The 27,081-nt window shown below is 38.4% G+C and overlaps 3 protein-coding genes across 4 annotated transcripts; 2 read left to right on the forward strand and 1 right to left on the reverse strand.

Annotated features, from left to right (window-relative positions):
* Nucleotides 1-1,984: 1,984 nt before the first annotated feature.
* LOC146464744 (histone-lysine N-methyltransferase NSD2-like) lies at nucleotides 1,985-17,726 on the forward strand. Of its 2 annotated transcripts, XM_085129247.1 has the most exons (9): nucleotides 1,985-2,435; nucleotides 4,501-6,436; nucleotides 7,656-7,864; nucleotides 8,512-8,624; nucleotides 10,635-10,890; nucleotides 11,456-11,758; nucleotides 12,764-12,913; nucleotides 14,270-14,474; nucleotides 15,479-15,618. In XM_085129247.1, the coding sequence occupies exons 1-8, from the start codon at nucleotides 2,000-2,002 to the stop codon at nucleotides 14,467-14,469; spliced, it is 3,603 nt and encodes a 1,200-aa protein (XP_084985373.1). In that variant the 5' UTR covers nucleotides 1,985-1,999; the 3' UTR covers nucleotides 14,470-14,474; nucleotides 15,479-15,618. The 2 variants fall into 2 exon arrangements, with proteins under 2 accessions (XP_084985373.1, XP_084985372.1); XM_085129246.1 differs by lacking the exon at nucleotides 14,270-14,474 and having other exon boundaries at nucleotides 15,479-17,726.
* A 1,372-nt stretch (nucleotides 17,727-19,098) lies between these two features.
* Nucleotides 19,099-21,357, forward strand: LOC146464745 (uncharacterized). The gene is made up of 3 exons (XM_085129251.1): nucleotides 19,099-19,399; nucleotides 20,120-20,374; nucleotides 20,994-21,357. Exons 1-3 carry the CDS (start codon nucleotides 19,109-19,111, stop codon nucleotides 21,123-21,125), a joined length of 678 nt encoding a protein of 225 aa, XP_084985377.1. The 5' UTR covers nucleotides 19,099-19,108; the 3' UTR covers nucleotides 21,126-21,357.
* On the reverse strand, nucleotides 21,343-27,081 carry LOC146464746 (sideroflexin-5-like). Its single transcript, XM_085129250.1, has 14 exons — nucleotides 27,016-27,081; nucleotides 26,815-26,883; nucleotides 26,607-26,684; nucleotides 25,818-25,844; nucleotides 25,610-25,664; nucleotides 25,492-25,517; nucleotides 25,118-25,171; nucleotides 24,989-25,045; nucleotides 24,660-24,725; nucleotides 24,170-24,260; nucleotides 23,540-23,655; nucleotides 22,407-22,492; nucleotides 22,164-22,281; nucleotides 21,343-21,915 (listed from the first exon to the last, which is right to left on the reverse strand). Exons 1-14 carry the CDS (start codon nucleotides 27,079-27,081, stop codon nucleotides 21,838-21,840), a joined length of 987 nt encoding a protein of 328 aa, XP_084985376.1. The 3' UTR covers nucleotides 21,343-21,837.

The following is a 27,081-nucleotide window of genomic DNA, read 5'->3' on the forward strand; positions in this document are numbered from 1 at the left end:
TCTTCAAAAAAAAAAAAAAAAAAAAAACGAATTCAAGACTAGAGTGCAAAAATCGATAACCTATTTATTACCAAAGTGGCGGCAAAATGGCTAAAAGCGATACCCTATTTATGACCAAAGCGGCTGAAAAACCATACCCTTTGGCGCCGCACATAGCCCATATAAGGGAGTACCCCCCCCCCCCCCGGGGCCTGGGCCCAGCGGGCAAAATGTACTCCTGCAAACAAATACATTTTTATCCGTTGGAGAGCGACTCATCCACTGGATAAAGTTATCCATTCTGACTTTTGGAACAACTGTGGCCTGATAGATAAGTAATTACAGTCGAACCTCCCGTATTAAGCGACACCCAAAATGTCAAGGATACTGGAGGTCAGACCACAGGGGGTCTAAATTTCGGGTAATTTACACATGGTAATTGCGGAGCCCAACCCTTTCCCTTTTGCCAGGGGCTTATCGAAACCCAAAATAATAACTTTCCTTTAGACTGCCTGATTTAGGAGCAAACAGTAAACGGCATTTTTGCAATGTTACATTTCAAGCGTAAAACATCTACAACTTTCGTGTTTGTTTGTTTGTTACATAATCCAGCTGACGTTCTTTATCGACACAATTTTTCTGTTGAGTATCGGCTAGTAAGGTTGAGAGGGTCATCACCGGTCATGCATGTACATGCATGTTATTTACAAGATAAGAGAGTTAAAAGAAAAAAAAAGATAAGAGAGTTTCTTTCCTACAAGGAATTCAACCTGATTAAATTTTATTTCAGTGTACACAAAAGTGCATGTGTATGTTTTCAATTGTTTCAATGTTTAACTATTTCGGGAGACACTTCCGGTAGCTCCGGTGTCCGCTGTAATTACTGTAAACAAGTGGCCAATCGGCGACACATTTCCGCCCGTGAGAGATACAGCAAATTGTGTGTCAAGTGGCAGCCTGCGGGCGTATTTCCGATCGTCGCTTCTCTCCCTCCGAAAAATAAGGACGTTATTTTTCGGAGGGAGAGAAGCGACGATACGTCTGTTGTTCGCAGGCTAGTCAAGTGGTCGCTTACGGGAGGTCAAAAACAATTAAAAATTTTAAACAATCATCTCTAAAAGTGGTCGCTTACGAGAGGTGGTCGCCTACGAGACGATCCATCCTGATAGTGATTTGACTTGAAAACTTTTGGTATTTTGGAAAAGTGCTCGCTAATGAGAGGTGGTCGTGGTCGCAAAGGGAGGTTCGACTGGGTGAACTGAGCCAAAAACTGTTTCATATGCGTAATGTTCCTCAAAAGAGACTGAAAATTTCTCAAGTTTGGAAGCAGACTAGAATCAGTTGAAAAAATGTGTTGCTTGGAGAAACACAGTGTGCGCTTTTTTACTCTAAAAATTAGCTGATCGTATTTGAAAAAATACTTCAGTGTAGTCGGGTCAGCTACAAGTTTTGCAAGTCATCAGAACTTTCGGTGCAATTGCCATTGTCGTTGTTGTTGCTGCTTGCTTTCTTGTCTATTTGTTTGTTGTTTTCTCTTCCTTCTTATGGTTGGTAGGCCTGGGATGCTGGAAGAGTGGGCAACGAATGGTTCATTTTGGTGTATATCTGTTCGGACGGCCTTGATCATCTCAGAACTTCGGATCTAGTCTTACTAAGATAAAATCAGCAGTTTTCTTGGGAAAATGTCAGCTCAAAATGTTGTATAATGGCACTGGAAAGCTAATTTCTTTCATTTTCGAAGGGGAAGGGGCAAATTTGTTGATTAAGAAAAAAAGGTCTGCCGGTGTTTTCGTAAAACCAACAACAAATTCAATTCGAGGAATGAAATTCCGTTTCCTAAAACTTTGTGCAACTTAAAATTCCGGATAAGTATCCGAACCAAACAATCCGACCAGGCTTGCATGAAAAGAAAGGGCCACCCTCCATCGACCCATCCGACATACTACCGGCAATGCTCGGTAATTAGTCGGCGGATTTACAAAATTGTCGCCTGCTATTCGGCGACCGCCAATTTTGAGCCATGTGTACCGCGGGAACCAATCAGAGTGTGTCAACCGTTGTTCTATCCGGCAACGCTTCGAAGACTTGGTGCACGCCGCGACTGAATTACTGCTTTTACCATAATTTTAACGCGTGGATTTTAACTGCGTCGTCTTCTTGGATGGCAGCAGTAGAATCCAAAGATGATAGTGGCTCTTCCGAACTTTCAGAGAGTCCCCAGGCGAAGGATTCGAAAGTTTCTTCAAGTCCGAATCAAACTGCTTCGTGGCTCGTCGGAGATGTAGTGTGGTCGAAAATCCCGGGCCATCCTTGGTGGCCTTCAATGGTTTCCTACGACCCTAACACCGCTGTTTCTTTCAAGTATAAGGGAAGGGCAAGATTTTATCATGTGCAATTTTTTGGGCAGGATCCTGTGCGAGGTTGGGTTGCCGAAAGGTCGATTTTAAAATTTGAAGGTAAGTGGTTTTAGTGAGTACATTGCTAAGAATGAAATTGATGAGCTCACTTCGGGCGAATAAAGTTTGTTTAAATCTCGCAAGTTTTATCGATAATTGCGGGATTAATCTTAACACTCTCTCCTGCTACGTGTCGCAATTAAATGCATCGTTTTCTTCGAGGCATAAAGAAACGGCGGCGAAGTAATCGCTCTTCGAGGTTCAAGATTGTACCATATCCCGCCATGTTTATCCACATTTCATTCAAAACAAGTGAATCGCCCACCCTCAAGAATAAATAATCGGTAAATTCGCCGTAGCATACCGCCTATTCGATGAGAATTTAATTGTAGCGCTTTTTGCAAAGGCAATGCTGTTTTTACGCTGGGTTTTTGGATTGTAACTTGCTTATGTAAATAGCATGCAACTTGGGTGTACTTGAGCGATTTCAATATGTTTTGGCGCTCCGCCATCCTCGCAAGATTTCACCAGGCCTCTGAGCGCATGATCAATAACTACAAGACAGCTGTTTTGGAAAGAAATGTGTGAATTTTACCAATGTGTGGCTGTTAGCAGTGATACTCTTTCTTTCATGTCAAATCTCTTTATCTCCTGAATATGCAACGTAATTTTGTTATGCACTGAAAAGGTCACATTTTCCAAAAAGCAACACATCTTTCAAAATAATAATTATTTTTCATTCCCACAGAAAGTCACTTTGTGTCATGAAAATTTGTGGCAGGATTCAGCTGGCATATACATTGTACTAAGCTCAATTATGGTTGTCTGTCAAACACGTTACAGTTTTTCTGATTATGTGATGGCGATGGGACTTGCATATAATGTTTCAGGGTGTTTTCAATTTATTACTTTCTCCTCACCATTTCCAAGAATGGGATCAATCAACCTTCAGGAAAATATAATAATCCTTTGTTGTCCAAAATGTCAATACTTGGCGTAAACCCTTTGCAAGCAGCATAAAAGAAATTATTAGTCTGTTCTAAGATATTCTCGACTGTGCTCTAATTCCACAGAAAAATCTCTAGCTGACTATCAATTATTAATGTCCCACTGGCAATATAACTTTGAATTGAAAAACATAAACTTTGTAGCACCTATGTTTTTATTGTTAATAATTTTTTATCGGGTTATTTTTGCGTTTAATTCAATATTTCAATTTCAGCAGTTCATTCCCTGAAGGCTGGCATAAATTATTCTAATTTCCCTTCTTCTTCACACAGCTTTTTGGTAAACAAGTTAATTAAAACTGAAACAGGCTTCAGGTTTTATCTGACGGTAAAATCACTACTTTTATTGCCTTTCAAAATAGCTTTATTTAAAGATTGTATGATAAAAAGAAACTCCAAATCAGTAATGATTTCAAATATTGCACTTTTAGATCGGAAGTTAGATTTCTTGATTATGTTTTTCTTTATTAAACTTAGCAGTTTATCCAATGATTATGAAATAAAATTCTAACACTTCAGTTTCAAATAAATTTGACCCATTCGTATGAGAATTCTCTCAGTATTGTGATTCTTTATTTTTGTTTTTCGTGAGACTGTTGTTTTGCTGTTAAATATCACCTAATTCAATATTTGTACTACCTTTGTACAGCAAAGATGATTGTTTGTGAAATATGTCCATGGTTTTTCAGGGTACTGAGACTGTCAATAATTACAGAGTATGGCATTTTTATGGAAGCAATTTTTTTTAGTTTAATGGGGTTTTCAATAAAATCAGGTAACTGGAAATTCCATGCCAAGTTAACTTAAGTTGAGTTTATCGCCTACTATCTTTGAAATTGGTAACATTTTAGCAAACAAACACTGCACTATGATAACCACCTTTTGTGGCATTTATAATGATCAAAAACTTATTAAAACCGTAATAGCCAAATAATCTTAATTCTTATTTAAAAAATAATGATCAAATTTAAATGAAATATGTAAGTTTTATGTTGTAAAATTTACGACATTTAAATTTAATATCAGTTTAAGTGGTTGTCTACTGCCAAAAATCATAACTTGCAAAATAATTCTGCCAATTCAGCTTGTCAGTAACATTTTGTTCTTTATTTATTTAGGGCAACAAAACTTTGAGAACTCCCTTCATGGAAAGCAACTCAAGATTGCTCCAAAACGTGTCTCCCTTTGGGAATCTGCAGTTAAAGTGGCTGAGAAAGCAAAACCAATGAACAGACATGAGCGTCAGCTCTGTTACACTTTCAAGTACTATGACAAGAATGAGGCCAAAAGGATTGATCCCTTGAAACTAAAAAAGTTAAATGGCTTCAGCTCCATGCCTGCTGTTGCATCCTTGCCAGAGCAGGTGAATGGTGTGACTGATAGTCATGAACACAGAACATGTGATCCTAGTAATGACGAGGATCAAGCTTCAGAACTAAAGGCTGTGAATGGAGTTGGAAGCTGTAATGGCAGTTTGAAACCCAGTCAAAAGAAAAATGTAAAGGAAAGAATGCAGCGGAAAAGAAAGCTGAGTGCATCAACGGCGGCTACAAAATCTGCTCCAAACCATGTTGAAGGTTCTAAAATTTCTGAGCCTCTAAAGAAAAGGAAAAAAAGTGCCATCAAACAAGGAAAAGACCTGAACTCTTCTGTTGATTCAGTCACTGACTCGGTCACTGACAAGATTGACATACCGATCAAACTTAACTTGAGTGATAAACTTGATACTGACTTGCATCAGAAGTGTAATGGCCTTTGCAGTAATCCTAGTGCTACCCCTCCAAGATTAAATGGAGATGTTTCTGCTTTTGGTGCAACCATGGAAGTATCACCCAACACTGCCTTAAAGTTGAAAATCAGAAAAATCACACCAAAGCAAAATCAAGCCGAAGGCAAGCGCAAGAGAGGCCGACCTCGAAAGCCACAGTTTGTCATTGTCAGTGAAAGTGATAGTGAAAAAGAAGGTACAAATCACTTGCTATCACCAAACAGTACAGAAAGCGAGCAAATATCTAACTGTGGCAAGGAATCTATGCCACTTTCAAAAGAAAGCAGTGTCGAGGAAACGCTGGTGAAGAAGAAACGTATCCGAAAACCCACCAGTAAGATGTTGAGTGCTAAAGAAATGTTGAAACAGGAAAAGAAGGTACAGCCAAAACAGAAAACTGTTAAAAAGTCAGAAGAGAAAACCGAGCCAGAAATCAAACAGTTAGAAAGTTCAGAGGAGAAAATTGCTCCAAAAACTAAAAAGGTGAAAAATGTGGTCGAGAAAAAAGATGAACCTTCTGTTTCAGAACCAAATGGTGCAGTTGAAACTGAAGGTAGTGTGGCATCTTCAAGCGATGACACAGGAAGCGTTAAGAATGGTGCAGCAGCCAAAAAGGAAAAAGATGGAGTTTGTATTGTTTGTGAACAGCAAGAAAATCTAACATTTTGTGAGGGCGTCTGTGGAAATGCCTTTCATTTGGACTGTATTGGACTATCAGTTGTTCCAAAGGGCAAATTTGTCTGTGATGAGTGCATAACTGGCAACCATTGTTGCTTTGTTTGCAGACAAGCTGGCAATGTAAAACAATGCAGTCAGCCACTTTGTACAAAACACTATCATGATGAGTGCATACAGACATTTAAAACTGCAAAGTTTGATGGTGATCGTTTCTACTGCCCCCTCCATTTCTGTAGTACTTGTGTTTCAAACAAATCAGTAGTGTCAAGGGGACGGATGATTCGTTGTGTACGTTGTCCAACAGCCTATCACATCTCTGGCTGCCTTGTAGCAGGTTGTATTCCAATCTGTTCTAGTTTGATGGTATGCTCAAAGCACTTCTTACGTGAGAAACACAAGGCACATCATACCCACGTGAACGTCAACTGGTGTTTTGTGTGTTCCATTGGTGGAACATTGATTTGTTGTGAGAGCTGCCCAGCGGCATTTCATCCTGAGTGCATTAGTTATGAGGGAATTCCAGAAGGACATTTCTTTTGCAAAGATTGTACTGAAGGCAAACAGCTTCTCTATGGAGACATAGTATGGGTTAAGCTTGGAATGTACAGGTAATGATAATATAGTGGATTCAATAACTGTACAACACTCTGCAAAACTGCTTGTACATTTGGAGTGGTTTAATTGACTTTGTGTTAGTTGAGTTGCAGTTTTTAGACTCCAGCATCTTGTGGGGATACCCACAAGATGCTGTGCATTTTCAATTCATGTTGTAAATACATGTGTAGATGTCAAAGTTGTAAAGAAGATGGGTGATGGTTTCTAATTTTACTAAAATGTTATCATTTCAAAGAAATGCTTAATCCTTGCAGCATACATGTACATGTAAGTGTATGACATGATATGATCCACTCTCATTGATCCTTAACCCTTTAAGCCTTAGCATTGATCAGCATCAAATTTCTCCCTGTAATGTCAATGTTTATTCAACCCCTGAGATCTTGGAAATTAAGGATACGATCATCCAAGGTGAATTTTATTGATATTTTAAAATACCTTCTCCCCAGTACTTTTATATGAAAATTTCTGGGACAAGAATTTTTTCTTTGATATTAGGGGTTAAAGGGTTAAATGACCATCTACCTTACTTGTGGACCTTACTCCTCCAAAGCTTCATGGCAGGGCTGTGCTATCTAAGAAAAAATATGATAACATGAAGGTTATTTTATTATGATTAATGACCTGCAAGTTGAAATTCAGCTATTAGAAGATCAATTTTACTGATCACCTAGTCAATGAAATATTTACATGCATTTGGTAAGTAGGTTTCACCACTTTGGTCAGAAACAGCAGATCAGAATATAAGTTAGTGGGGGAGTGTGAGTTCCCAAAGAACATCTAATCAGGAAGTTCGTCATATGATTAATGACCTGCAAGTTGAAATTCAGCTATTAGAAGATCAATTTTACTGATCACCTAGTCAATGAAATATTTACATGCATTTGGTAAGTAGGTTTCACCACTTTGGTCAGAAACAGCAGATCAGAATATAAGTTAGTGGGGGAGTGTGAGTTCCCAAAGAACATCTAATCAGGAAGTTCGTCAATTTGTAAATACAGCAGAATCACATTAATACGACCACCTTCGGGCCGTGAAAAAGTGGTCGTAATAGCAGGGTATTTGGATCAACTAGGTTATGAAATGACTGGACTGTCAATTCATTCAGGGCACAAAAAGTGGATGTAAGGCATGGTTTTCCACTGTAAAATTAAATTTCTACTCTTTTAGTTCAACTTTCAAAATAATGTCAGTTTTTTATGCTCTTTGCAGGTGGTGGCCAGCACAGATTTGCAATCCACGTGATGTCCCAACAAATATTCAGAACATGCGTCACCAGCCTGGCGAGTTTCCTGTCCAGTTTCTTGGGTCACATGACTACTATTGGATTCATAGAGGTCGCGTCTTCAGCTATCAGGAAGGTGACAAGGGTTCTACTGACTCTGGCAGCAATAAAAATCTGGCCAAAGTATTCAAAAGAGGTATGTGTCAGTTTTTTCCCTACTAGAAAACTTGTCTTGTTTTCATACAACGTAGCATCTTAGAGTGTGGAATAATTAACAAAAAGAAGAGTGGAAATGTCAGACTGATTTAAAAACTGGTTTTGGCCCACCCTTGCTCCAAAATTGCTGTAAAATACTCTCTTAATTGATGTGCTTTACTTGAATTAAAAGTTAATCTGGCCTTGCATCTTGAGATCACCCCGCAAAGTATTTTAAAAACTCCTTCAATACATCATAAATACCAGTGAAGTGTGTCATGTCATGGCAGATGTTTGTTCAATTTTGCATTACACTGTATGTCCAATCAAAATAATTCTTTGGAAGGCCACAACCCCTGCTTAGAAAAAATTATTTCCAGCTCTTTGAGCTTGAAGAGTTCTTTACTTCTTTCAAAATAAAGCCACTTTACAGGCTTCCTCCCATACCTGCTTGGAGGAACAACTCCTTTTGTTTCAAGAAACAAAAAACTCACTTTCCCAAACTTCCAAGATCAAACTACATCAATAAATCATTTATTTGCCGGTGTAACGTCTAATAAGCTAAACCCTCAACAAACTCCAAACTATGATAAATGCTAAGAAATTTGAACACTACTCAGTAAGTTTTATACTCATGTTTATGTTCAGCACTTGCTGAAGCAAAGGAGAAGTATGCCGAGTGGAGGACAGCACAGGAAAATAAGGCTGAGCAAGATCTCCAGAAAATGTCCAGGAAGCCAGCTCCTTACAAACACATCAGGGTTAGAAAATGAATTTTAATTATGAAATTAAGGGCGTGTTTTTTTATTCACAATTCTGGAATGAGAATGGACTGAAAATAAAATGTGCGCGTTTTTCTATTCCGCATTCCTATTCCGGAATGGACAGAATGCCATTCCATCCATTCTGCTCCCAGGGGCAGAATGAACAGAATGTTGCGAGTGAAAATCCAAGATGGCGGACGGCGAGATGAGCGCTGCGGATTCAAATACATCTCTACAAGGAAAAAAATGAGGGTACACTTTTGGAAAAAATGAAACATTGCTTCTAATTTCATTGTACCAAAAGTACAAGGAAAATTGCTGCGATAACAGCTGCAATGGCAGCCTCTTCGTCGGCCGCCATATTTGTTACGCAATGTTTACTCGGCCAGGACCGTACCGACGGGTTTTTTTTTATGCAGACAATCGGAATTATTCCTAGCATTCCGTACCAACTATTCTTATTCCAGAATTGTGGATAAAAAAACGCGCCCTTAGATTTTCCTTTTCAAATAGTGTAGGAATGGAAGGGCAACTTGCAGAAACATAGCTTGAGATTCTTCAGATCCTTCATTTAATTTATCCCTTGGTATTAACTGGTGTCCATATTCAGCGGAGAAAAGATATGATTTTTTTTGCAGGACAAACACAACTTTCAGTAATAGCACGTGTCTGTAAAGGAGGGTTCCACTGTAATCTGTCCTTGTCTGTTTTTCTTCCTTTTCTCATAGTAACAGCCACAGATTTGCTAAACAATGTCTAGCTATCTTTAGTATACCCAGATGCACTTTGGAGTTCAAGTTTGATAGTATGGTCTATAGACAGAATGCATTATATTTAAAGTGAATTTCCCTCCTGCGAACCATTCCCTGCAGTTCCCATTGCAGAGGTATGCAACCTCGGGAGGAAGAGTAAATATAGGAAATGTGTTGTTATGCACTTCAAGGAAATATCACATCCTTACCTTCCCACTTTATTGCATTCGTTTGCTTACATTCATGCGTTTGACATACATTACATCATACAAACAACATGGTCATTCATTCATTCATTCATCATTTCACGGACACTTCCTTGACTTGAAGTCAGCAGTGCATGTCTACATTTTAGCAGATAGTGAGATTTGCTAACATGTACCTTTGTGAGTTAAAATTACCATTTTCAGGTTTTGGAAATGTTGATTTGAACTTTAACCGTGCAATAAGAGAAGTGTATTAAGTAGACGTTAGCTGCTGGTGAAATGAAGTTTCAGAAAATAACCTTGTCCTGGAACCTTCCAGTTTTGGGGCAGCACACCTACACATATTCACAATACAAATCTGCCTTTTGAGGAGTGGGGCAAACTTAATATAAAATGCATTTTTTTATAAGGAGAACCTGAAAAGCAATGTCAAATAACTTCTGTAAGGTTTGATATCTGAGCAGTGAGCAGTGTATTTAGCGTGGCCACATTCTAGAAATTTTGCCATGAAAATCTTTGACCAGGTGTTGTAAGATTTCAAATTTTTCTTAAATGTCAAATTTCTTGAAGGTACTTTACATCTTATTTTGTTTGTTTGTTACTTTCCTTCTATACAAACATGTATTGTTTCCATGTTTGCCCATTTGTAGAAGGGTGCATGTTACTGCAAAAAGGTCAAGATTGCCCATTATAGATTTTTTTTCTTGTGCTTACCACCTGTGCATCTTTTGCAAATCAGGCTAAACGAAATCCAGGTTTTGCAGCAAATTAGAATTCAGTTTTTCAACTAATAACCTGCATTTATTTTTATAACTTTCTTATAATTTTTGACTGGAATTCTCTTCATAAAATATGTTCACATATACATTAAATGTAGTTGTTTTGTAAGTAGTAAATTGTTAGTATGTGAATGCTGCAGAAGTGAGAAATTCATGTTAATTAAACCTTTTGGTGTTTGTCTGTGAACTTAGTACTTCCATCCACCACTGTGTTAGTTGTTGTTTTTGATATTTTTGTTTTTCTGAGTGACACTTTCCCCTCTATTATAGGTGAACAAGTACACAACAGCTGTACGCATCGTCATTGATCCTTCAGAGCTTCCAGTGTGTGACTGTTCAGCAGACAGCGAGAATCCTTGTGGTCCAGAGTCTAACTGTTTGAACCGCATGCTCCAATTTGAGTGCAATCCACAAAGATGTCCACCTAAGGAAAATTGCCAAAATCAACGGTTTCAAAAAAGGCAGTATGTAGATTGCGAACCTTTTAGAACGTTGCATCGTGGATGGGGACTGAGATGCAAAGAGGGTAAGTGGTGTGACTTAAACCTGGATGTAACGTTTGTATCTTGCGTTGAAAATGATATATAAGAGAGATGGTGTTGTAGTCAACTCCTATTTTAATGAATGCTCAGAATATTACAAACAAATAAATAAAGTACTGTTGTGGTCATGCAATATATGTTCCTAAACAAGGAATCAATCATGCTAATAGTTAGTGGTATTACGTTAACATCATGCAAGTCATGTCCAGTAGTTAAATGAGACACAATACGATATCGTCATACTGGATGTCACAACTGTAGAATGTTACATGAATTAATATTTCAAAATGTTAAAAAACATTTTTATTTCAATGGGTTTAGGGACATTGTGTTTTGAAAAACAGTTTCAAAAGGTTCCAAAAGTTCACAGTCCAGACAATAATTATTTGTTGTTCAGGTTATGAAGACACAACCTTGTACCTACCCTAACTTGTGATAAATAATTAACCTTAATGACCATTTTCATATCCTTCCTTTTTTTTCTTTCTTTCTTTCTATCTTTATTTTTTTGTATATTTATTCGCTTGTTGTTTATTTCTCTTTTTCCAGATGTGAAAAAGGGCCAGTTTGTTATTGAGTATGTTGGGGAGCTTATTGATGAAGCCACATGTCAAGAACGTGTCCAGAAAGGGGAAGACATCACCAACTACTACATGTTGACAATAGACAAAGATTGCATTATCGACGCAGGCCCAATGGGAAATCTGTCACGATTTATGAATCATAGCTGTGATCCAAACTGCGAGACACAGAAATGGACAGTTAATGGAGAAGTAAGGGTGGGGCTTTTTGCCTCACGGGAAATTATGGCTGGAGAAGAGCTTACTTTTGATTATCAACTTGACTGTTTAGGTAAGTAGCTTAAAATTGTGGGTCATTGGCCACTTGTCTGTAAGACTTGAATAGCAATCTTTAAGCGACTTGCATGCTAGACTGTTTGTTTACCTTTTATGTTGTTGTAGCCGTCCTGCTGTTTATCAGTGGTCAAGCAGAGGTTTAAGGTTGTTAGAAAATTCTAAAGTAGATGGACACCTTTTTAAAGTAATAGACTGGCTAGACAAAGAAATGGTATGCAGGCAAATAAATGCCAAGCAGAGTAGCCAGTTTGAAGAAAAAATCCAGCAAAATACTTGGTGATCTTTGGGCTAAGATTTCAGATCAGTTTCCTTAACAGATCCTCCTAGAAAAGAGTTTGCAGTTACATCCTTAAAGTCTCATGTCAGCCCTTGCTGAAAAGTGAAATTGGGCAAGCAAAATCATTGTGATTTCAATGAAAACATTTCATCAGCTTCAGTTGCACCTGGGATGAAATTCATCATGTAATCAGAACGAAATCTCAGACACCCCAACTGAGCTGAAATTTCAACCCAGGCTTAGTCAAATGGTACTCATCATCCTATCTTTATTTACCCTCGGGTTTAAGAGTAGCTTATGCAGCTAATATCTCCTAGCATTTACCTACCCAACAATGAGAATATACACACAAAGACTAGACCACAACACCAGGAATTACATCCCCTACTCTTTGCAAACAGTGAGTGGGTTCTTTAACGTTCCACACAGTTATTAAGAGAGTCTAACCATTTGCAGATGTCAGAGCAAAGGCAACACTTTCTCCTCAGTTATTTAAAGACCCTGAGTGGTGGTCCGGCTGGGGGTTTGAACCCGCGACCTCCCGCTCGTTAGTCTGGCACTCTACCAACTGAGCTAACCGGTCGGCGGTACTGAGGAATACTTTGTGCTGAAGAATTGAGAAACCAAGAGATTTCTCCAGTCTTCATATACTGAATGTAGCATCCAGTACCTGGGATGTAATGTGTCTTTACTTAACTCTTTTCATTTTCCACATCTAAATAGGGAATGAAAAGAAAAAATGTCATTGTGGAGCCAAAAATTGCAGCAGTTTTCTCGGGGTGCGACCCAAGAACCAGATCCAGGAAGACAAAGTTAAAAAAGCCGGAGACAAGAGAAAGAAAAAGCGAATCAAAAAGACTGTTGTCAAAGAAGGTACACAGCATGGTAAATTTACTAACTGGGGAAATTGAGGAAAATTTGGGAAAATAAGTAAAACGACAAATGCACCACAGAAAAGAACTAGCTATTGGTATTGCTCATTTGGATGCCACAATGTAGAATTACATCCAAAGATTCAGTTACATCCACCTTGTGCAGCATAATAAACATAACTACAGGAACACACATCATCTGAGGACCACACATGATATTTCATCCACAGATCAAAAGCTAGAAGCAAGTGTAATATCATTATTTTATTAGTTTTTGTTATACTGTATTTGTAATAATTATATTACAATGTTTTCTTTATTGTCATAAGTTGCTATCTTTCAATGCAATGCTTTTAAAGAAAAGTAAATGATAGAGTAAATAAACGGTAAAGAAGTGATCGTTTCAAACAGTTTCTATCAACTGAATACACTTGTTAACATAACTAGTAGCCTCGCTGTGTAAAAAATAATATATTTTGACTTGCAAAGTAAACTTCTCTAGCTAGTGTAAACTTAGTATTTCATTTAAAACCTAAAAATAATGCCTTAAATGCCTAAATTGATTTTTAATTGCCTTTTATTGATGGCATTAACTTCAAATATCAATAAACAGGATTGTTAAGTTCCCCATATTCTTGCTCATGTATGGAGTCCTGAAATAACATCTTGCATAAGACAGCCTGTGAGCAGGTTTTCTGGGGCATTCACTCAGTGGGACAAATAGAAAGAAAGGAATCTGGCACAAATGTCTGAGAATCACAAATGCTGCCCCTAACTACCCTGCTGACAGCTTTTGTGGTTTAATTTAATTTATTTAAACCTTTCAACAAGAAGGGAACTGAAGGTTTGATTTTATTCCAAGCGCTTGAGGAAGCTGGGATTGTTGTGACACATTGTCTACTTTCCACCACTTGTTTGTTTGTTTGTTTATCTTTATCAGAACTGAGCAAAGGCAGTGACTATCATGACTAAATAAATGTTATATCTACCAATCAGCATAAGTGTTGGAGACAGACATTTGTTATTCTCAAACATCCATGCAGGCTTCCATTCTGTTTTGTGCCAACTGAGCACCCCAGGAAGTGAGCTCACAGGCTTTGTATGGTACAAATCATCACAAGACAACTAGCTTGCAACTATTACAGAATGCAAAAATTGGTTCTACTTTCTTCATAAGTCTTTGCCATCAATGCAAGCAGTGTAACACCATGCGGTGTTTTGTGGAATTGTCTAGCACTGCCATTGCAAGAAGAGTTACATGAGACATTGCACATTGTATCACCACCTTTAGGTTTATGATGTGATGAAGATTTAAAAATTGCATTAACTGAAGCAAACATGTCTTGTTTGGCTTCAGATACGTCGGTGTCCACTGAACATCGCAAGCGGCCCCCTCCTCTTCCTGCCGTTCAGCATGAAGTCACTAATGAACATGGCACAAGTTGTAACACCACTGACCAGGCTTTAAAGCTCACGGGCACTTCTCCTCTCAATAGCGCATTGCCGTGGACGTATAGCCCACTCCAGCCAGGGTTGACTTTAAGCAATAGCGTCTAAACAAGGTTCGGTTTTTGTGACTTAAAACTTAAACACAGCTAAAACTAGTTGACTTAATTTAAGTGAGGCCTTTAAGAGTAAACCATTTTGATTTACCGTGCTGAACTGAACATTTGTTTTTAAAAGCTTAAAAGTTAGGGTAAAGAAGCAACAGGAGTTGGAATGAGAAATGTGAACCAAATGAATTAATCATAAGCTAAGCCTTCTCAAGTTCGTCCATATTGTAATCCAGTTCCTCATCTAAAATACAGAAATAACCTTATTGTTTAACAATAAACCTTGTGTCATTTTGTAGTTGTGAGTCATTTTAAAACCACTTCATTTTAGGGGTCATTTTCATTCTGGTTGGACATCATGTGGCCCTCTTGTTAAATGTTTTTTGATTAGTTTCTCCCATTCAAACCATTTCAACATCAATACATGTTGGTTTTTGTAAAGGATCTTGGTTCTTCGCACCCACAGTATCTTAGTATGATTTTTCAAAGGCATTTGTACCACTGGATTCATTTTGTTCTCTTGGCATTTCAAACTTGGTAAACTTTTAGCCAATGGAACTTTCTTTACTTGGTCATTAGGGGTGAGTGTGTAGATATTAATACCAGGCATAACTGCAAACTTCAGGGCATGGGTTGTTCGAAAGCCAATTAACACTAGTCCACAATTAGATTTTAATCGAGGCTTTCAGCTAGCTCATTTAAAATGGTTTTAAAGGCTAATTTCTAGCTAAAGGTAAAGAAAGGTCTAAGGAAAGACTGAGGGCCAAAAATCTTTTGGAAGTATCTTTATCGATTAGCAATTAAACTCAAGTCAAAGTTTGCGTTAATCCAGGATTAGTTTAATCTTGCTTTGAACAACTGGGCCCAGGTGTTAAAATATTCATTCTGACTGCCTGATCATCTGGTGTTTAGCTGTATGCAACTCAGCCAAGGCCTAACCAGTCAGAGTTTAACAGCAAATGGTTGGTTTTGTGCTTTCTGTGGTATTAATCTAATGTTCCCTTCAATTTTAGTTCATGAGGATGAGTGCTACATCTGTGGTGATGGCGGTGAGCTTCTCATGTGCGACAAGGGAGGCTGTGCAAAGTGCTACCATAAGGGCTGCCTTGGCAGTGAGGTCAACACTCGTGGCAAGTGGATCTGCCCATGGCATTTCTGCGATGACTGCGGCAAGTGGGCAAGCATTCTGTGCTCTGAGTGCCCCAACTCCTATTGCAGAGCTCATTCTTCGGGTCAAATCACTGATCTAGGAAATGGAATTCAAGTTTGCTGTGATCACATTGTGACAAGAAAAAAGACTTCGCAAAACCAAACCGCTGATCATGAGGATGAAAAGAGTGGTGAAGAAGCAGCCAGCACTAGCATTGAATAAACACGTCATAGTTTGAAGTAGATTTTCATAATTTTTTAGAACCATGAGAACATTTTAGCTTATAGAAGAAACTAACTTTGTATCTTGCTCTTGTATTCATTCAAGAGAGGGAGACTGGAATCTTTCTGTTAAAGTAATTCACTATATTACTTATTTTCTTATTTAGTCAGTGTGCATTGATCTTTTTTGTCCTTTTGATTCTGCGTGTTGAAAAATGGGTTGTAAGAGGAAATTACTCTGTTTTCAAAACTTGGGAGAGAAATGCCTTATCTAATCATGGCTTCCTATCATTACAAAGGAAGTTGTAACTTTATCAGAATTATTTAGGAATTTTAACTTCTAGTAGAAACACTGGATACTTAATTATTATTGGATTGTGTTTCTTGTGAATAACCCAATTGTGATATTGTAAAATTAACAAACAGTAACATCACTTCGAGGCTTCGGGAAATAAATTGTAAGAGTTTCTATGGGTTTATTCCCCAGAGCCTCGCAATGATGTTTATTGTTTTAGACTGAATTTTAATATATTGAAATTGGGCTATTGTTTTAACAGTCAAGCAAACTAGGTCAAGTTTTTAGGTGTCTGAGTTGAGTGCTCAGAATTCTACTGCTTTTTTCAAATATTCTTCATTTTTAGTGGAACACCAATTTACTTTAGGCAAAACAAAGGCATGCTGTGTTTGCTTGGTCAACCAAAATGCCAGTAAGGTCACCACTGTGTGAGATGATGCAGTCCCTGATGGCAGTGGGTTGAAGTACTGGTTACCAAACCACAATGTATTTTTTAATAAGGGCTCTCCCATGAATTGGCCTATTAGATTTTTCTTTTCTTGATCTACAGAAGTGTGGTGTGAATAAAAACAGTCTGAAGGTATTTTTGAATATTTTTCTGGAACTGCCTATTGTATAGCTTGATTCTCACATGGTCCAAGGTCGCTCAGGAGTGAAACCCAGAAATCTTGGACTGTCTGAGAATCAGGCTAGCGATTGTACTGATTTTCAAAAATTTGTATTTGTAATCTAAAGAAACAAATTTATCTGTCCCTTTTTTCTTCCCAGAAAATACCAAAGTTGAAATCACACTAGCAGTGTCATTAGAACCACATTCCACAACTTGTGGTTTGATTCCAGTAAAAGGAGGGGTAAATATGTGATTAAAAATCTGTAAATGCCTTACAGTTTCACCAGGCAGATGGCTTTCAAAAATTTTGGACGGTTGTTGACAATGAGATAGGTCTGCACAAACTAAATGCCTTTTGTGGGTTTAAAACCCATTATTAGTTAATAGCATGGCCTTAGTATTTGTCAACAGTAATTTTCATTTTTCTGTTTTGTACATCCCACGAACTGGTTTTATTTATGCAATTAAAATTTAAAATGTAGTGGTCTTAAGTGACGAACAGAGTCCCCACTGCATTGTGGGATGAGTTTCTGATATCGATGTTGGGGTGGGGAGGGTAGTTAACTGTTAGATAGATTAGATTTGTTTTCTTATTTCTCAATCTTTCAAAACACAGCGGTGCATGTCTTATTATCCATAATCGCATTACAGCTCTCTTTGTCTGTAAAACATCGTTTGGAAGATAAGTAGCAAAAAATCCGTTGTGCAACTGTTGCAAATTGTGTTGGCTTTGAAGTGAATAAGGTGTCGCGAAAGGGAAGTATCAAAGTGTATTGAAGAGTCTTAGCATTTTGTATTTTTATGTAAAATTATATTTTGACGAGATTGTAAGGATGATAATTCGTGAAAGGATGACTTAATTTTGCAAAGCTTTATTCTCTGTGCTGATCAGTTTATAAAATTAAAACATCCTTCCTCTGCATTACGCTGAACTTAATTAACGGCCTTCACGAATTTTGATTAAAATGACATTTCCACATTACAAGCTCTGTTACACTGTGAGCTCTCGCCCCCCACCCCTTGAAAATAAAGGGGACACTTATTTCAAAACCTGGGTTTGAACAAAAGTTGATATCGCTTTTCCCAAACGTTTCCTCACAACTGACTAAAACAGCAGTGATGGGTCTTGTATTACTGTCATTCTTACCTGGGCACTATACTTTTGCACATTGAAGACGAACTTTCACTGTAAACAAACTCATATTTCTGAACACTGCTATGTCCGCGTTTTTCTGACAGGAAAGGGATTGGGGCTTATTAAAATCATACTATCAACATACATATTCTCCTCAGCGCTCTCCCTATATTTCTTTTAGTACAGTTTGGGAGAATTTGCTTGAACATCAGTACAATTTAACTTTGGTGATCATTTTCTTTATTCTTATACCCATTCTCGACCCCAGAGCCTCCTGTCCCTCTTAGCCGGTTCTCGTGCCCAGCCTCCAGCGGCTAAGAGGTCTAGACGGCTCTGGGGACGAGAATGTCTTATAACTTGAATATTTAAGTGGTGATCTTCTGAGGAGCCTTAATTGCTCTTCACCATGGCGACGAAAGAGTTAGTAGAGCTTTCACGATATTTAGTCTTGATTTTAGCTGGGATCCTTGCAGAAGCTGCCAAATAAAGTGGCTCGTGGAATTTTAAAAACACACAGGTCGTTTTGTCATCGTATTCAAGGAAGGTTGTGTGACCGATGCATTTTAAACCAAGTCAAGTACGTTAGCCAACAATGCAGCAAATGAGACAAATGGCGGATTGTTATCCAAGCGAGTAACAAGACTGTGTGCTCAATAACAGTTTTAATATGTATACATAACGATGCAACAGTTGTTATAATCCCACCTCATGTTCAACAGCCAGCTGGGCTTATAAGTCCACGCAATTTCCACCCGCTGAAGTTCGATCCTGTATTTGGACTGGGAGCCTGAGCGAGTTCCTCGTGCGCTCCGGGGCCTTGTCTAAAAGTGTAGACGGAATGGCCGGAGCAGAAGCGGGGCGTGATTCATTACTGAATGTGGTTTTTATCTACACAGTACTCGGTGGGTCGTTCTCTTGGAGTCATGTTAACTACCGAAGTTAAAAATATAGGAATCTGCACACTGAAACTTGCGAACTGTCCTCCTCGGATTTTGCAAGTAGCTCTTTAGATGCAGATGTGCCCCCGAAATCTTGGTAAGCAGGCCAGTCCGCTTTCTTTAAGCACAGTGATCTCCCAAACGGCTCTCCGCGTTTATAATGCTCTGGAAGGAAAAAGTTCAAACCCCAAAAGAGCACCGTTTCTGACGTTATACAGAAGCACAAGCGCGCGCCACAAAGAGCGTGCGCGAGTGACGCACTTGACTCGCGCGCGCGCTTTCGAGCTGATTGTGATGTCGTATGCAAGCAGAATATCTTTTGAATGCAAATCGGCGTATAACCAACGTTTCTTCGAGAAAACACGAGAGAACGACAACACAATGAGTCATTTACCAAACCATTCCTATTACGGCCAGTATTATTTCAATCCACAGTGGGTCGAGACTGCTGGGGGCAGCACGCCTTCTGTTGTCTATAACAACGTGGTTAATTTTACAGTAGGTCCTGACGGCACGCATTATTTTCATCAGACATACAGTGGTCAGTTTGTGGCTCCATCGGGTCCAACTGTTGATATGAAAAACGTAAGATATTTTGCATAGTAGTAGTAGTAGTAGTAGTAGTAGTAGTAGTAGTAGTAGTAGTAGTAGTAGTAGTAGTAGTAGTAGTAGTAGTAGTAGTAGTAGTAGTAGTAGTAGTAGTAGTAGTAGTAGTAGTAGTAGTAGGAGGAGGAGGAGGAGCAGTAGTAGTAGTAGTAGTAGTAGTAGTAGTAGTAGTAGCAGTAATTTATTTTAACACTTCCTCAAAACGAGCATTTAGTACAGTGTTCTCTATATAGCACGAGTCTCCTAAAAGTCACGAAAGCCATTTAACTATAGTAGTTTCCCGCTATAAAGAGACACCTTACGATTTAGTGGACGTAATAGGCTATTATGGGGCTCACTGAATATGTGAGGGCTCGCTGATTAATGGATTGATAATTCCCACTACTCGTTGACTTAAATTTGTACATGGAAGGATAACTGAAATACAACAGTTTGCAACTGATTAAAACAGTGCAATTTTGAGGCGGAGAAACGGGGGCAATTGTCTTAATTTCATCACTTTCTGAAAGAACTTATTTCAATGTTTCTTGATTTCGATAAGTGACCTAATTTGTGGGCAACAAGGCACAACCGGGAACACAAATAGAAAACTGGAAAATGAACTGATCGTTGCTTCCTGTTACGCGTGCGTTTTGGCTGGCAACTTTCCTTCTTTCATGATCAGCTAACATGTTTGTTTATTTGACCAATAAATCATAGAACGCTTCACCTCCATCTCACGATGAGGCAGTTAGATCCCAAACAGAGAAAGCCTCCGGGTCTGGTAGCCAAGGTAACAAGGAACCTGGCGGACAAACACGGCAGACAAAGCAAGGCAATAAAGAAATGGCACAGGAGGCGGGAGTACAAGACAAATATTCATCTGATGAAGAAGACGTGTGGGCCACTGAAGATGAAGATTACTACGGTAACGACTCGGACAGCTCACAGGACGAGTCTAACGGCAGCCGCTCGGTGAGTTTTTACACATCTGCGTTTCGCGCAATTATGCGAAAGTGCTTCCCTACATGCATCGTGTGCTAACATAAAAAGCACGGCGCAATCTCATTGCGCGCAGTCACACGGTGCAACTGGCCGTGGACTGAAATACACATTGCGCCCGCTCCTGAAATTGTGCATTCTGCTTCTTTGCCTGTCCCGGACGTTCTAATTGTGGCGGGCGAATAAATGATGTTACGCAAGGCAAAATATGGCGAGGGGGAAAAGAATGAGAGAGCTGCCTGACCTTTCCCATTTCTTTCAAACATTCTCCCGCTCGCTCCGAACAATCTGAACGCCTGAAAAGAGATTTGAATTTCCCCAAGACGTAAAACCCCTTGCAGCCATGATTTATTCAAACTATTCTGGCAGTATAATTGAACTACAAAGGTTCATAACCCATGACATTTTACCAAAAGGACGTAAGAGCAGCAATTTTGTAACAATCTTATATATTGTTCATCAATGTTATTCCATCCGTAAACTGCTGACGATGGCACAGGAGTTGCAGAAACATGTCTTTCAAATTTAAAAGTCTTGATCTCTTCATTGACATGACATTTTATGGTGAAAAATTCTCTTTCTCCTATTTTAGCGCGTTCACACGAGAGAAAGACGTCGCCGCGTCCATGACACAAGAGACGATTCTCCCAGGTCTCCTCAAAGAGTCACGGACGCGCGTTCAACTATTGTGTCCCTGGTACCGAGGGAGTTTCAGAGTTTTTAACAAATAACTGAGCTTGAATTCATCAGGAATTCACAGCCAACTTTCAGCTTTCAGTTGATCAGCTGGGCAAGAGACTTGAGTCGATAAGGTTGCCACAGAAATAAGTCGCTTTTAAGCTTTGTTTTATCTTATCATTTTGCAATAGAGAAACGATTGTTTTATTCTCTATAAAGTAATGTAAATAATTTTGAGAAGTAATAAAGTAAAACGACCACACTTCTTATTAAAGCAAGTATTGTATTGTTCTATTACCGTATTTTATACAACTCCAGAAATTAAGGGCGATGGAGCAGCTCTCATTAGGTCTCTCGTGATTGGCTAGCAACCCTTCTAAAAAACAATAGAACAAACAACAGAAAAATACCCCCAACCCTAAAAACAATAACAGTTGCTACAGAATTAGAACAATTAAAAGCTTACGAGAGCTGCTACACTTTTGAAAGTTAATTACAAATCCGTGTTTCCAGTCTAGTAAATTTTCTTAATGTATTGTTTCACATTGATTTCAATTTCAATGCTCTAAGAGCTGACAAAATTTAATTGCTATAAAACTTGAAATACCTAGTGACAAAAGAAATCAGTGAATTTTTTAATTACAGTGCGTGAGAGGGACAAACGAAATGAACATTGCTATAAATATGTACCCATTCCAAGTCCGAAACCAAGATACAGTGTTTCGTTCTATATCAAGTTGTTCGTGCCCGTATAAATTTCAAAGTCCTTTGTTGTAGTAAAGCTTTGACTCTTTGGTGTTCATCTGAATTTCAGGCTCTAGAGCAGAAGGCGAAACCTGAAATGTCAAAAACGAAAAACACAAGAAATGAGAAATGTCATTTATATTAAGAGCACATTCTTTTAGGTAGTGATACTTGGAATTTATGGTATAAATTTTGTCCTGTTGGTACCTTAATCTGCTTATGGAATGAATGGGATACAATTCTGTTAAGTCTGCTACAGGTAGTAGAATCAGTACACAATGAATGGAATACGGTTTTCTAAACTTTCAAAACATACAATGACGGCAAAGTGATGGCTTACCTGGGATGTCTGAGGGAAGAGAGCTATAGCGAGAGGGAGACCAAAGCCAAAAGCAGCCACACAAACCAGCGCTTGAACGGGAAGGTGAAGTTTGGGACGAGACATCAAGAACTTCGTCCTGTGGGAAGACAACAAAGATGTATTTAATGAGCACCACCCTCGAGTTTTGTACTTTGATAAAAGACTTCGAAGTACTTTTCTCTAATTCGCAACGGTAATGTATCAATTGTATCAAAATGTTACCTTTCTAAAACCTGCATAGCAAACGGTGGAATAACCAACACGGGTAGTGGGAGAAGCACTCGTGTCAGGGTTGTTTCGAAAACGGCCTGGAAAAAAAAAAAAAAAAAAAAAGCAAGCAAAAAGATATTCACGTATTTAACTTATAATTTCCCAGAAGGGTTGGATTGCAGAGCAAGCCATTTTTTCAGGCTGTTGGTTAGGTGTGAGAATGTAAGGCATTAAAGGCAGTCAACTACTTTCTCAGTCTCTTCCAGGACCCGTTTCTCGAAACGCCTAGCCTGAGTATCAGGCCTTCCTAAGGTTAATCCCCCCCTCCCCCCCCCCCCCCCAAAAAAAGCCTGATAATCAGGCTACGAAACGCCCGATTACTTTCCCCAACAGAAATTCAATTTTTATTGATTTTAAAAGCTAAATTTTAAAATATTAACAAACTACTGGAAGACAATGCCGAAACTTTCACTAAGAATTAAAACCACCGAATCGATAGAAAACGGGTTTCAAAAATACTTATCGGGCGCGGTAAGTTACTTTCGCGAGCCTCTATTTTAATCGGTCCGTTATTGACAATTTCTCCGGTGTTTTTCAGGGCTAATAGGGCATCGTTATGACCTGTTAACAATACAATACAATACAATATTTATTTTGCCATATACAACATTTACAGATTGAAAAAAATAAAGAAAATTGATGTAAGAAAATAAATGGCGAGAAAACCTGAAAGAAACCACGAGGCTTATGACAAGTCAGGCTTCCTCACTTAAAATAACTAATCTCATATTAGAATTACAATATGGACAGCCAGTTGCGTGCTTCCTTCTAAGAGGTTGTGGACGACCCCAGTGAAGGGTTCGTTCGAGTCGCGTGTGATAGAAAATTTGCACGGCGTTTGGTAGACTTGCTTACAAGTCGAGCTCAGAGAGCGCGAAGCGCGAGCGACTTTGAGAAAGTCTAGAGGCGTTTGGAGAAGCGGGTGATAGATAACTTTCATAGTGGGAGGCACGCGTGATAGGAAACATACGTGGAGGTACATGCGTGGAGTGAGATGTGTGTGATGAAAAACAAGCGTGAACATCAGGGAAACAGTATTGTCGACTGCATAAGCAGACACACTGTTTTCATTGACGCCTCTTTACCTTTTGAGCGGCTATTTTTGACGTTCCCACAACATTTCCATCTTTATCCTTCACTTCAATTCCCGTGAACAGCTCATGATTTCTCATAAGAACCACGTTACAGATGTTAGCAGTAGCTAGGGTTGAGGAAAAAAGAAAACATCCTTCTCAAGTTTATCTGGATTGTTAAATTCACACGCGAGATCACTTTAACGAAGTTTATTTGCCAAAGGCAAAATGAATTCAAAATGTTATACATTGTTTGGTCCTGAAAGAACAATTACATTATTAACATTTTGGGGCTCCGCTACAGTCGTGCCCTCTTCTTCTTTTTCGTTTTTGGCGGGGATGGGGCGGGGCTCTGAATCGAAGAATGTTGGGCAAAAAGGCAATTGAGGTCATCATCTTCGTGATCTTTTTATTAAAAACACAAGGGCTAAATATAACTGCTTAAAAAAAGGTTCCTTGACTGTCATCTACTTGCAACTTAGTAGTAACTTTTTGACCACAGTTAACGTTGTCAGCCCCAATATCGACATGTTCTATTTTCGTTTTGCTGGGTAAACCATAGGACATAAGATTACTGCTAAGTCTGGGCCTGAACACAGGTTAGACCACAGTGCATGGTTCATAAATCATATTATATCTCACCAGTAGCAGGATAGGCAACTAATCGTTGAAGTAAAGCTTTTAATGATGGATTTGAAATTCTTGCTCTTTTCACCAGAGTAGTGAGACCAAGCTGTGTACAAAGAAAATCTTCAGGTTAGGACCGGCACTGAAACTCTTGAGCTCTTCACAAACCCCATCAGGCACAGGGGCCAGGTTTATGAAGCCCTCTTAAGTTCAGATGTCTCCTAAGTATGCATGACCTCCCTTACAGTGGGTGGTTGGGTGATCTAACCTCTGAGCTACCAAGAGACCCACGGTGAGCCAGTCATCTACTAGGTTGCTATGACCAGCTAGGATCCTGTGTAATCATGAAAAATATTGCATACCCTTGACATATTACAGCATAAAAAAGGGTTAAGGTGGGGGACTGGCAGTGAGGGGATAACTAATAGTTACAATATATGGGAGATGATGCAGACCTCCACAGCCCCTCCAACCCCCTCTTTACATAAAGGCAAAATGAACTTACAGCAATTGTCACAGCACTAGTAACAGCTCCAAAGTAGCTCATTAGAAATCTGCTAGTTGGTGTTGGCTAAAAATGAAACAGAAAATATCATCTTTTGTCTAAAACTAAGATATTTATTTACATCCTTCACATCCTTACATGTCAGTATCAGAGAGCAGTCCACTAGCCTGCAAGCAAGCTCTCTTGGGAAGAGAGCTTGCTCGCAGGCTAAGCAGTTCACCAGTTTCAGTATGCTGTCGCCTGTGCAAAACAAACAAAAGGGTCTTGTACACTGACACAGTGGTGTGTGTACAAGAAGGTAACTTCAGAGGGTAATAATATTTGCTAACCTTGCTTGCATTTCTGTTGGAGTAGTTGACAGCTGCATTGTGGCTCTGGTTCATCCACTGCAAGATGAAAGATAAGTTAGTTAAGAGAGCAAGAGGAGTAGCCTGCACTTAACCATTACAAAAACTTACCTGCCAAAATATGACTGTCCTCAAAGATGGTGCTGGTAACAGCATTCCTACAACCTACAGAAAATCAAGCAATTATAAAAGTTTCCTTAACTTGTCTTGTCTTATGATAGATAGTCTGACTACTTGTTCTTTTTCATAAGCATATAAAAATAGAGCTTTGTGCTCCTATAACAAGACCACTATCAAAAGCTTTGTTGCTCTGACAAGTGGAACTTAGATAATCATCACTTTTATTCTTGTCCATTTGTTAACTGCTTATGATTTATATTTTATCATTATCTAAAAAATATCATATACAAAATGTTACAATATGTTTTTAATCATACTAAAATCACAATGTATATTGCAGAATGAAAACTAAGACACAATTTTACCGTTATAGTTCCAAAGGGAACATATCCTGCAACAAAAAAGCAAATATCAGAACACTTTAATGAGATACCAAAATTTCAAACAATTAATGTAATTTATAAAGAGTATTTACTGACAAACCTGACATTCTAAAGGGCATCAACACTTTTTCTCCTGTGTCAGGGTGAATGATGGCCTGAAAAAAGAGTAGAATATGTACAATGAGCACTACATTCATCAAACTATCATCTTCACATTAAATAGTGTGTGGGCAATATTATTTTATTACTTTTACTCAACAATGTTTTTTTGTCACTCGTTCAGGTAGGGTGATCCTTTTATAACATACCTCCTTGAATTTTCTGGCTTCCCAAAGCTGAAAAAATTGAAGAAAGCAATGATATGAATAAGGATTATCTGTGCCCTTTTCAGTGTCTTTGAAGAAAAAGGCACCTTCAACATTTACTGGATAACTAAGAACAAATGCAATCACTCACTCCTTCACTCTTGTCTTATGTTACTGCCTTTTTTACACCACTGAGCAGTGTGTTCTTTAAGAAAATATCCATATCTTCTTGGTTTGGACCATCACCCATCTAGAAATTCCAATTTAGCGTCATTTGGCTTTTGGGAGTCCTCTCCATGTTTAAATTTGAACACATTTAATTTTACATGAAGTTACGCATGCATGACAAATTTGACTGTCTCATTGATGTTGTTTATTTTTGAAAGAGCTGACCCTGTCACTTAATATGCAAAGTGATTCAATTTGCATGAAAGTATTTATTTAAATGAGCTTTCTGCACACAGGAATGCTGCTTGTTATACAAATTTTAATCATTTTGAACTCTCTTGCTGACCTTTACAACTTTAGTTAACTTTATTTCTTGATCATGATGATAACTATTACATCGAAACAACAACAAATAGTTAGTCACTCTCATTTTTTATATTATTATGTTTTAATCAGACACTGCTTGGGCAGGATTGAGTTGTTGAGCATTTGGTCACCACCTGTGGCTTAGGATGTTCTGCACGTCCTGTTCTTTAATATTATTATTATTATTATTATTATTATTATTATTATTATTATTATTATTATTATTATTATTATTATTATTATTATTATTATACTTACCTTTTGATCTGTTGTTCCTTGTGGCAATGTCCCATTTTGAAACTGCTTTAATAAATTAATTGATTCCTGGAGCTTTTTCTATGAGAGTAAAATGTTGATCAAGTTAAAAAGACAAGCTAGCTGAGGCAGAAGTTGTAAGAGGACACATACGAATAAAATTATAAGCATTTTAGTTTCACCGATACAAGAAATAATCAGATGGTCATACCTCGCCAACAAACAATGTCCTCGGATCCGTAACATCAAGGCACCGTTTTAATCTTCCCCAATAGGTTGCCTGAGAAATGAAAATCAAAATAATATTAGCTCATATAAGCATTAAAAGATTGAAAGATTTTGCAATCGAAAATTTACATATAAAAACTGATTAACCTGAGATGTGTTTCGTCAGATAATTTAGATTGCTTACCTGATCAAAGCGCGATTCCGTAAGGGAAAACTTCGGATAGCCTGCAGACGACACCGAATCCGCCAT

Source organism: Pavona decussata, unplaced genomic scaffold (genome assembly GCF_977016875.1).
Source record: "Pavona decussata unplaced genomic scaffold, jaPavDecu1.1 SCAFFOLD_161, whole genome shotgun sequence".
In the NCBI taxonomy this organism is placed as follows: Eukaryota; Metazoa; Cnidaria; class Anthozoa; order Scleractinia; family Agariciidae; genus Pavona; species Pavona decussata.

What these genes read in the sequence shown, in the direction of transcription:
- LOC146464744 (XM_085129246.1), top strand. Translation starts at nt 2,000, where the DNA reads ATGTGTACCGCGGGAACCAATCAGAGTGTGTCAACCGTTGTTCTATCC. An exon ending in GTTAAGCTTGGAATGTACAG is followed by an intron (nt 6,437 to 7,655) that starts GTAATGATAATA and finishes TGCTCTTTGCAG; the next exon opens with GTGGTGGCCAGCACAGATTT. An exon ending in TTATCAACTTGACTGTTTAG is followed by an intron (nt 11,759 to 12,763) that starts GTAAGTAGCTTA and finishes ACATCTAAATAG; the next exon opens with GGAATGAAAAGAAAAAATGT.
- LOC146464746 (XM_085129250.1), bottom strand. Translation starts at nt 27,081, where the DNA reads ATGGCGGATTCGGTGTCGTCTGCAGGCTATCCGAAGTTTTCCCTTACG. An exon ending in GATGCCCTTTAGAATGTCAG is followed by an intron (nt 25,518 to 25,609) that starts GTTTGTCAGTAA and finishes TTTTTGTTGCAG; the next exon opens with GATATGTTCCCTTTGGAACT. An exon ending in CTAGTGCTGTGACAATTGCT is followed by an intron (nt 24,261 to 24,659) that starts GTAAGTTCATTT and finishes CTTTGTACACAG; the next exon opens with CTTGGTCTCACTACTCTGGT.
- LOC146464745 (XM_085129251.1), top strand. Translation starts at nt 19,109, where the DNA reads ATGTCGTATGCAAGCAGAATATCTTTTGAATGCAAATCGGCGTATAAC. An exon ending in CAACTGTTGATATGAAAAAC is followed by an intron (nt 19,400 to 20,119) that starts GTAAGATATTTT and finishes AATAAATCATAG; the next exon opens with AACGCTTCACCTCCATCTCA. An exon ending in AGTCTAACGGCAGCCGCTCG is followed by an intron (nt 20,375 to 20,993) that starts GTGAGTTTTTAC and finishes CTCCTATTTTAG; the next exon opens with CGCGTTCACACGAGAGAAAG.